Source organism: Danaus plexippus, assembly GCF_018135715.1.
Source record: "Danaus plexippus chromosome 16 unlocalized genomic scaffold, MEX_DaPlex mxdp_23, whole genome shotgun sequence".
NCBI lineage: Eukaryota > Metazoa > Arthropoda > Insecta > Lepidoptera > Nymphalidae > Danaus > Danaus plexippus.
This window is the reverse complement of record NW_026869851.1, coordinates 2628990-2639818: the sequence shown is the minus strand read 5'-3', so window position 1 is coordinate 2639818 and position 10829 is coordinate 2628990. Positions and strand designations below refer to the sequence as shown.

The 10829-nt window shown below is 36.8% G+C and overlaps 2 protein-coding genes across 3 annotated transcripts; one reads left to right on the top strand and one right to left on the bottom strand.

The window, feature by feature from the left end:
• Positions 1 to 178: 178 nt before the first annotated feature.
• Positions 179 to 1377, bottom strand: LOC116772154 (ATP-dependent (S)-NAD(P)H-hydrate dehydratase-like). Its single transcript, XM_032664228.2, has 2 exons — positions 1024 to 1377; positions 179 to 938 (listed from the first exon to the last, which is right to left on the bottom strand). Exons 1-2 carry the CDS (start codon positions 1276 to 1278, stop codon positions 216 to 218), a joined length of 978 nt encoding a protein of 325 aa, XP_032520119.2. The 5' UTR covers positions 1279 to 1377; the 3' UTR covers positions 179 to 215.
• A 261-nt stretch (positions 1378 to 1638) lies between these two features.
• Positions 1639 to 10712, top strand: LOC116772084 (muskelin). Of its 2 annotated transcripts, none has more exons than XM_032664122.2 (14): positions 1639 to 1810; positions 2124 to 2336; positions 2449 to 2650; positions 3276 to 3468; positions 3698 to 3873; positions 4217 to 4391; positions 4608 to 4834; positions 4985 to 5148; positions 6990 to 7125; positions 7551 to 7745; positions 8138 to 8296; positions 8604 to 8843; positions 8961 to 9164; positions 9454 to 10712. In XM_032664122.2, the coding sequence occupies exons 1-14, from the start codon at positions 1731 to 1733 to the stop codon at positions 9664 to 9666; spliced, it is 2577 nt and encodes an 858-aa protein (XP_032520013.1). In that variant the 5' UTR covers positions 1639 to 1730; the 3' UTR covers positions 9667 to 10712. The 2 variants fall into 2 exon arrangements, with proteins under 2 accessions (XP_032520013.1, XP_032520011.1); XM_032664120.2 differs by having other exon boundaries at positions 4208 to 4391.
• The last annotated feature ends 117 nt before the right edge of the window (positions 10713 to 10829 follow it).

Below are 10829 nucleotides of genomic sequence, written 5' to 3'. Positions count from 1 at the left end.
AAAAGACTTTTTTCCCTTGTCTTTTATTTTTAACCTCACATCTACACAAAGATCGCCTTTTTTTTTTAAATATAAAAACCAACAACTCAAAAATTTATTAGGGAATTTAAATACATCGTACATATCTATTAACTATATGAAGTGATTTTAAAACAAGGTTAAAACTAAAATGAAAATCAATGGTTATAAATCCATTTATTTTTATATTATACATACTATAAAAATAAATCGTCGAATGCAGAATGAATTTCTTTTAACATGTCGGAGGCAATCATGTTGCGACCATTTGATTTGTATGCTTTAAAGTTACAAAGTCTTGTGAATTTTGCTGCAGCATATGATGCAACACTTGGTGCTAATTCGAAAGATTTAAGGTCTCCACAGATATCAGATTTAATCGCCCAATTAAAAAAAGTTCCCATTGCCCCCGATAAAATGTCTCCCTGACCGCCAGCACGACGTCCTGAGCCACCTTCTTGGAGACACCAACTATATTTAGACTGACTGGAATGAAATTGATCTACTCCTCCTTTTTCTAAGACTGTAACATAATCACCCCAGTATCTATACCAAGGCCCATAAGTTACGCCAATAGCATCTTGCAACCTCTTAGCTTCAGCTTTATTAGGAGTTAAAATGATTCCAGGATTAGGATAATCTTTTAATATAGAAATATTTTTATACACTGCATATAAGCCATCAGCATCTATGACTAATGGTATTTTTAATTCTCTACAAAGTGAGATAACATTGTAGGCAAAATGTAAGGCTTCTTCAGATCGACCTAATCCAGGTCCAATAACAATTAAATCATTTTTTGGTATAATTTTACTTATATTAATGGAATGGTGAGGTATTACAATAAGGTCAGGGCTGTAAGACTTTATAACAGGTGCTGCATTTTCGGTTGTTAAAACAGTCACTAAATCTGCACCAACCTGTAAGACAAAACAAAGCAATCTTACCAAAAAACAATTTTAAAGTCTTTGATTAGAGAAATAAGATAAATATCGAAGTTTTTACTTTTAAAGACGAAATTGCAGCAAAATATGGTGCACCAGTATATTCTACGGAACCACCAACTACTGCGATTTTTCCAGCCTCTCCCTTATGTTTGCCCTCTAAACTTGGAATAATTGCTTTACTGAACTTGATTAAACAATCGTCATTTAATTTGTTTATTTTGCAACACTCATCTATTGTTACGGACACTACGTTTGAAAATTTTGAATTAATAATTAAAGTATTGAAAATTAAAAACCACGTAATTAAAGACATCTTCTCAAATACTTAATATATGAAATGCCAAATAGTTTTTTTAAACCTGTTTTAAAGCAGATGATATAATGTTTACATTGAAAGTCAAAGGTGATAATAGTGACGAATACCTATAATGCAAAAAAAGACCTCTACAAAGAATGTGTGTATAGTTATTTATTTTTTTGAATCTAGATTTTAATAAAATATATATTTTTTAATGATATTAATATATTTTTACTATCAATGAAGATATATCAAAATTAGTGAAAAATAGGAATTTGAGAATAAATGTTTTATTGAAGAGATTTTATTTTGTATTAAGTTTGATTAAGTGGTAATCTGCTTATAATTTGTTATTATATATTGTCAAATGTCAACTGTCAATACCAGGCTGATTCTTACCGATATGCAAGTGTGAACGATTTAGATGTAGATAAATTGGAATTAATACTGTATTACTTTTAAACAAAATGGATAATAAATGTGAAACGGTTAAACTCTCTTACACCGTACATAGATATTCAAGTTATTCTGCCAATTATTTACCGGAGTACGTATATTCTTACGTAAATAAATAAATAAAACAAGGACCTATTTTAGGGACTCAATTTCGTTTCGACACAACTTTATTGTTTAAAATACATGTTCTTTTTTGATATCTATCAATTGAAATGGTTCCGAATATAACGGTAGTCAAAATCCCTATATTCAACAATCAATGTTATTCTTTACGTTATAATTATACATGAGTCTATTTATAGATTAAAAACACATTTTTAATAAGGCCACTGTGGAAACACTATTCAACTATAATAGTATATATTGTTATGGCTTTTTATATGATCACTTATTTTTCGCTTCAGAAATATTTTGATAAACAAACCGTCGGACCAGCTTTCGAGATGGTTTACAGATAGTTCGACACCCTGCCAGTATATATTGTTAAAACTAGAAAATCCAGCTATAGTGGAGTCAATAACATTTGGTAAATATATAAAGGCACATGTCAGTGATCTTAAAAAGTTTCAAATACTTGGAGGCACAGATGAAAACAACTTGTCATTGTTATTAAAAGCGTAAGTATTGTAAAATAAAATATTTATATAAATATCTTTATTGTTTCTGGACCAGTTTTTGTAATAGAAATAGCAAGTTAATTGTGTTATAAGATAGTGATTATTATTTCAGAGGTTTAAAAAAGGATAATAGTACGGAAACTTTCACATTAAGGCACAGAACCTCAGAAGGATTATTTTTTCCAGTGCAATACATAAAAATTGTGCCCCTTCAGTCTTGGGGACCAGCATACAATTACACTATATGGTATGTGGAATTAAATGGGAAAAATCAAGAGGATTTTGTAAATAATGCTCTTGAAACTATCAGCTTGGTAAGAATAGCCCTAGAATTTATCTATGTGAAGTAAAAGCATGTCAGAACAATGTTTTAACTTTCAAACTTAAAATTTTCTAATCTAATGATATTTTTTTTTTTTTACATTAATATATATGTACATAGTTTAATTCAGTTCATTTGTTTTTATTATAACGATTCATTGTATTGTTATTAAAACACCATTAAAATTGTATTAAAACATGCATCATACATTTAATGGATATTTTATTGTACTCAAAAATGGAAGGAAAAAAATTAAAAGTTACATTTTGAGTGATGAATTTTATTGATAACTAAGCTATTGTGGATTTCTTTCAACATCAAATATTTATTTGGTACAAATTATGATAATAAAAATTGTTATAGTAATAAATTAGACTTTGGCAGAATATAATGTGTTTATTTTGAAATTAGCTCATGCAGAATTTCATAAAAAATAAACATGAATAATTTTAAATCTGGAATGTTTACAAATAGAAAATGTAATATGAATGTAATGTTTTATGTACGGTAATAAAATAATGTTCCTATTAGATTTGTATGTCATCTAATTTTATATGTTCGCAGTAGAAAAAAAATTTATTACCTTATATACAATATATATACATAATTAATTATAGCGTAAAGAAGAAGAGGCAGTTCGAATACTATTGAAGCATCTAAGACGAAGACGCTACAAAGATGCATTTGAAGCCTTGACTCGCGAGAGTGGCGTTCAGTTAGAGGGTCCCATGCAAGGAAGGCTATGGAATGCGCTCGTTGAAAACGGAGATTATGAACTTGCCGAGCAAATATTTGAAGAGGCTGCTAACAGTGTGTATTTGTTGCAAGATATTCTTTGCAATACAAACAATAATGTACATATATAAAAATATATGTTCTACTGCTACCCTATCACCATCATCTAAGGAATTAAATAAAAACATCACCTGTTACAGTGGAATCATTGTCATAGCTAATTCTACAATGAAACTAATAAAATTACAAACAGAATATATTAGTTAAAGTGATATATACCAGAATGTATTGGGTAACTCAACAGGTGGTGAGCTGGATTGGTACCTGTCCTGGCAGCCCTATACTCCGGAGTGGAAGCAGTTAGTGCCGTGTTCTAGTGTTGTGGAGGAGCGCCTGTACTCGGGGGACACGTCTCCTCCCCCACACGCCAGGGCTCAAGATCTGTCCTGCGCAGACAGACAACCTCAGATAGATCCATTGGTGTGTTATATATTTTAGAATCCTGATAAAGTGTATTTACTGGCTTCGGCTTCATGTCCATCCTACCATCAGGTGGAATAAGTCTAGCTCTGGCCTATATATCTTTAAAAGAAAAGTATACATATATAATTATAATTGTAAGATTATTAGGAGCCTTTTATTGACCTTCTTATTAATTAAAAGTAATGAGACAAAAACTATTGTGTACATCAGTTATGTTTGTAATTGTGAATTATTCTTTTGAAAAGTATATGAACACTATTTGTTTAGTTTTATTGTAGTCGGTTCTTATCTTTTTATTTTGGAATGCAAAAGTGTAAGTTTAAGAGTTCAGTGTAAACAGGAGGCTAATGGTGTGGAGGCTGGGGGAGTGGATGGGGCCGTGGGGGGTGCAGGGTGTGTAAGGGGGCCGGGGGGTGACGGTGAGAGTGCAGGGGGTGGGGAGGCGGCGGCCTCCCCGTGTCTATTACGACCGGTGCCGCGTGGTGGACACCAGCTTGTAGTGGATCCAAATACAGGTGACTAAACTTACTCATATAACCTTATTGGTAATTAATACCCATATACCTACAAAAAAAAGTTCTTTGAGATCTTCTAAGTAATTTATTTGTATGTATAATGAAATACATTAGTATACTGTTAATAAAAAAAAAACAATGATTACAGAGTATTTTAAGTAATGCGTACTTCTGGATATTTAGAGATTTTTTATAATATTATTATATCATTTCCAGGTCTTTTATACCTATTCGGTGGTTGGAACGGCGAGGAGGATCTAGACGACCTGTGGAGTTTCGACCCTTCGACTGAGTCCTGGAGGCTGTTGTGTCTTCACAGCGGAGCAGTTGGCGGTCCTTCGCCTCGCTCCTGTCACAAGATGGTCTTTGATCCTGTACACGAGAAGCTGTACACACTCGGGCGGTATCTGGATAATGTGCAACGAGTTCCAGAGAATATGAAGGTGAACGACACTTTGTACATAAACACACCCACGTAGTATATATATGTATTTTGAATTTTCGTGATCTCGTCTAATACTAAGTGTTCCCTATGTTATTTTTATATCTATAGTATATGCCACTGACCATGTAATATGCAATTATAATATCAGTGCGAGCTGTACTCGTACAGCGTCCGCGAGGGCGTCTGGCGAGTGTCGTGTGAGGACACGGCGGCCGCGGGCGGTCCACGGCTGGTGTTCGACCATCAGATGTGTCTCGACGCCAGCGAGCAGACCATATACGTGTTCGGAGGACGAGTACTGCCAGCCAACACGTAATAATATTTTATTAAATTATAAGTGCCGTGATACACTGCTCCGTTTCTGCTATATGAGACGCTGATCCAATAAGATATGTACATTAGGCCAGAGATATATTGATGTGTTTTTGAGTGACTTAAATCACGTAAGCTTTTATATAAAAATAAGTATGTATATGTTCAGAGATACATTGACCCGCTTGATTTTGGTCCAGTAACTTAAATAAGAAACTCATAGGTCTTATAAAATATTAATACAGCATTCTTGTCTAACTGGACTCAATAGACCAATGTATTTCTACCATTAGTTGACAGATAAATGTGTTTTGTTAAAAATTGCTGTAATAAATTCAATGGCGAGAGAAGATAAAATGAAAAGTAATAATATATATTTAGATATTATTATAATATGAAAATATAATGTTAATGTATATTTTTTTAAAGCCTGTAATTTAGCGTTTACAGATCAGATTATTGTAATTCTTTGTACGCGGTTAACACTGAAAACGTTGAGAACTGGCCAGTTAGACACATTGCTAATGAATTTTTTTTTGAATTTCAATTTTTAGAACTCTGAGATAACCACATGAAGTATGTTGCATTCATTTCTTTTGGTGAATTGGCGGCAAATCTAAAACTCGTGTTACATGTGGATATGAACCTTACGGGCAATCCCTGGGGGTTGGTATGAGTTAAATTCAAAGAATATTACACGAACATTTAGGGGTCAGGAAGCTTGGTACCAGATGGTTTCCCCATACTTTACCCGACGACTAGAAACACTCGTCTCGCCAAAAGTTAGATAAGTTCAAAGGCGGTGACACAAACCGTGTGTTTGGTAGCGTCACAGATCATGAAACCTGGATATATCTACGAACCTGAAACCAAAAGACAATTAGCTCAGAGGTTGTTTCCTTTTGAGGATCGGCCAACTAAGGTAAAGAAAGAAAGAAGTCAAGGAAAAAAGATGATTGCCTCATTCTTTGTACAGAAAGGGCATTTCGCGACAGTTGTGCTAGAAGATGGAAGGACAGTTACTACAGACTGGTATGTCAATCGCTGTTGGAAAAAATTCGACAACAGCGCTCCCGAAGGATCCCACTTCACCTCGACAATGCTTCAGCGCACTCCGCAAAACGGAGTCAAATGTCAAGACAAAGATTCATGCGCCATACAGTCCTGACCTGGCACCCTGCGACTTTATTTATTCCCAAGAACTAAAGATAAAATTCGCTTTACGAGCCCTGAGCCCTGAGCTTTGCGGTGACAGCGTACGAAAATGCCATAGAAAAGACCCCTATGGAAGAATAGGCCCACTACTTTTCTGTGGTTACAATGAATGCGACTATGTGTAAAGATTAACGGAAATTAAAACAAAAAACTATGATAAAAAATAATTAACACAATAAATGTATTGGCAACATTCTACATTAAGCCGTTTTTCATTTTCTAAACATTTTCAATGTTACCTAGGTACATAACAAAAGCCGTTTGTTTATTTAAATTATTTAGTTGTTAGGCCTCAGTTTATTTAGTTGTTAGGCCTCAGTTTATTTAGTTGTTAGGCCTCAGTTTATTTAGTTGTTAGGCCTCAGTATATTTAGTTGTTAAGCCTCAGTTTATTTAGTTGTTAGGCCTCAGTTTATTTAGTTGTTAAGCCTCAGTTTATTTAGTTGTTAGGCCTCAGTTTATTTAGTTGTTAGGCCTCAGTTTATTTAGTTGTTAAGCCTCAGTTTATTTAGTTGTTAGGCCTCAGTTTATTTAGTTGTTAGGCCTCAGTTTATTTAGTTGTTAAGCCTCAGTTTATTTAGTTGTTAGGTCTCCTTAGTCCTTATATTGATCTGTGTGTTTGTCAGTGAGGAATTGTCGAGCCCCCAGTACTCCGGTCTGTTCTCGTACCACATCGAGTCTAACGTGTGGAGGTCGTTAGAGCCCGAGCCTCCCCACCCCGCGCCTCCTCACCGCGTCTCACACTCCATGCTGTTCCATCCGGTAAGGGATTTTAAACCTAGATCTTGTTTGATTTATCAGAGATTTTCGTAAACAACATGATAATAAATGAAACTAGTATTTTCGGATCACTATTTACAACTGACAGACATTCACATCTCGTCTGCCAGTAATCACGGTTGCTGCAAAGTAACCGAAACGTCGGGAGTGAGAAGTTTTAAAGATAATAAAATAACGAGTGGTAATTCGAAATATATTATTTTCATTTAAATGAATACTCGCGAAAATCTTAGAACTCATTAACTTGATAATAAGTTGCAAGACTTTCTCAAATATCTTACTCGTGTGTTATACGTAATAAATCCTGTAGTCCTGTGTTTGATGGATTCAGCGTGAAACATCAGCATATAAAAATTGATAAATTATCATATAAGCAGGTATATTATAAGTATGGTTTGACATAACAGGTCCAACGACGGCTGTACATGTTCGCTGGTCAGCGTAACAAGGAACAACTAGTGGACATGTGGTGGTGGGACTGTGAGGAGGCGCCACCACGGCCGCACGCCCTGTGCACCGCGCCCCCTCGGGCTCCGCCCCCCCAGGGCTTCACACAGAGGGCGACCATTGATCCACACACCGACGAGATACATGTACTGTCGGTATGTATGGACGGACTTGGATTCAGTATATAATACATATATCAAATCAGCCACCCCTAAATAAAGTTGGAAATCAAAAACTTTCTAGTAGGTACAATGTAATTAATCTATTCATCAATACGACACGTAACTAGTGTTCGGAACATAGCAAACAACCAACTATGAGCGTCGGCGGACAAATCCCCAAACAACACCATTTAGATTTTTAAAAAATGTATGAAGCATGTACTACCAAAAAATTATAATAAATGTTTTTCTGTTCCACAACCTGCTTTTCACGACTACAGTTTATAAATTTTGTCATACATTACATAACACGAATTCGTCTTATCAATCTGTGCTGTAGTGTTGTTAAAGTTTTGCTTTTAAAAAATGATGTTCCTTGTCGCCAGGGTATGAGCAAGGAGAAGGACAAGTGCGTGTACAACACTCTGTGGGTGTTTTCCCTACGACGTATGACCTGGAGTTGCTTGTATAGGAACGACTCGGTGGAGCCCTCGGAGCCGCGGCCGAGGTTCGCGCACCAGTTCGTCTACGATCCCGTCAGGAAGGTGACACAATTATGTTATACATGAACATTATTACAAGCCATGGACATTTTCGTATTGTCTTCTAAGCCTCATAGTGATGATGTATTTGTACAAAAAGTTGGAGGTTTCTTACTTTAAAACCTTTTAAAAAGTAACTTTTTTGTTATAGAAATAGTTTGGATGTATGTTGAAACATCATCACAATTTTTTTTAGGTCTTGCTTTGAAAGGACAACAACTAGAATTGCGATCCGATCTCATCATACAAAAAGGATAACCGAAATAAAAAAACTATGTTATTAATTCGTTCAACATCTGTTCGTTATCAGGTGCATTATCTGTTCGGTGGTAACCCTGGCCTGACGTCGAGTCCTCGCCTCCGCCTGGACGATCTGTGGTCTTTGCGTCTCCACCGTGCGGGCTGCGGCGGGGTGAGGGCGAAGGCTCGCGCGGCGCTCAGGGAGGCTCGCTACAGGGAGCTCGCCGCCGCCCCTGAACGTGCGCCCGCCGCTCTACACTACTTGAGACACGCTCTCAGTGAGGCCATCGACCACAGCAGCTCGCTTCAGGTTCACAATGAAACCATAGAAATTTTATAACCTAAAATATACCTCTGTGAAAAGACATACAGCAAAGTTGAGGGGAACTCGACGTGCATGGCCATAAACCATTGATTAATCTCTCAGGTGGCGCATTTCCAGAAGCTAGCCACGGTACTGTTCTCAGGGAGGACGAGTCCAGACGAAGATGAGCTCCTGTACGGATCGGAAGCGGCGGGTGCCGGGACTGGGAGACCTCTTGACGTTGGTCGCGTGAGGACTCTGAGAAGGAGGAGGGCGGCCGCCAGGAGGGACGCTTACCACGCCGACCTGCCGCGGGCCCTGCTCTCAGTGAGTGCACTACCACTAGCAGCTGACGCGTTACTAACAGTCATCTGAGACGGAACTCTGCTTGATATATACGTGTCGTTAATCGTGTTGCCAAATATCCGGTTTAGTGTTTATAACAACGCCATCTGTCGTTAGATAGCATTAGTGTTGCTGTGCCGGTAAAGCGGAACTTGAAAATTGTCATATGGTTGCATGAATGTCATGATATTCAGATTACACACAGGAACTGCTCGTTTGAAGGTAATGCAATAGTTAGTAGTTTATGATGACAGATATGAATTGTGTGTAGGTGCTTGGCACGGACGAGCCGCTAGTGGAGCCTAGTCCGTTCGAAGACGAGTGCCCGTCCCCCGAGCCGGCAGAGGAGCCCCGGGATTCCCGCTCCAACGAGACCTGGGAGACTCGCGCCGCTCGCATACGTCTGTACGACCGTCTGTGCCGCTACTTCCGCCCGTCTGCGGTGCCGCCAGCTGACGACATACAAAACCTCGTCCACTTGTAATTACTATCTCCACACGACCCTCAAGCTCTAAATCCACGACAGGTTCTGGTGACTTTTCTATTTGATGTTATAACTCATCTCATAAATCCTGTGTGAAACTAGAATGTAAATAAACTTAATTATCACTCCACGCTACGTATTTGTACATATGTAGATACGTATCGAAGACACTTTCTCATACTCTATAGGGATAATACGTTTCATTGATACCCGCCATGATACTTATCATATATACTTTTTTATATACACACATCAAAATCTAGATATGTGTTAGCATATGAAAGAATATTAAGATAAAATTATTAGGCTCTGGACGCGTTGGCGTCGAGAACGTTCTAGCAATTCAAATCTAAATAACTAATAATAAGACATATTATTTTAAACAAACTATGCGTAAGAAATCAATTGAGTGTTGCTCGTCAGTAAATCGACAGTCACAAATCTATATTAACTGACACTCGCACTGCCGCCTGTATCCATAATGTAGCCTTCAGCTATCAAAGTTCGGTTGTGTTCATGACAACTATATATATATAATCATTTTCTACCCTTCCCAAGCTCATCGTGACTGACTTGAATCATCCATGCTTGCTGTATCCACTAAGCTACAATGTAATTCAATTTATACATAATATCATAAAATATAACATTATTAAAAATAAATTAATGTTTGTATTGTATTTAGACTGTTCTTCTACATGTCCTAGCTATCTTTACATTGTCTTACCTCGACATGGTACAACTCAAATGACTATAGGAATAAAACAATTTTAGTAATTGTATTAATCATACAGCTCGTAGGTTTGGGAACTTAACTGAGAGCTGATCGTCTCACTTTGTAAATATTTTTATTGTAATGAATCTTGTAATGTTAAATTTACTGTAATACTGTAAGCGGTGCATTTTGTAATCGTGTAAATATATTTTAAGGAGTCCCGTTTCATGTCTACAAACTGTGATACCTATGATATAGTCACCGAGTCAGCGGCTTCGTTTTAGTTACGGTTTCAAAGCATTTCATGTGATTAAATGCACTATTATGATAATTTTATTTTTATTTGATCATTCGTCACCTTTCATATATAATTCCTACCACAAGAGGTGGGTAGTCACAAATTGCGCCTTCATATCACCACTCGTCAGCTCTGAGGTCGAATAAAACC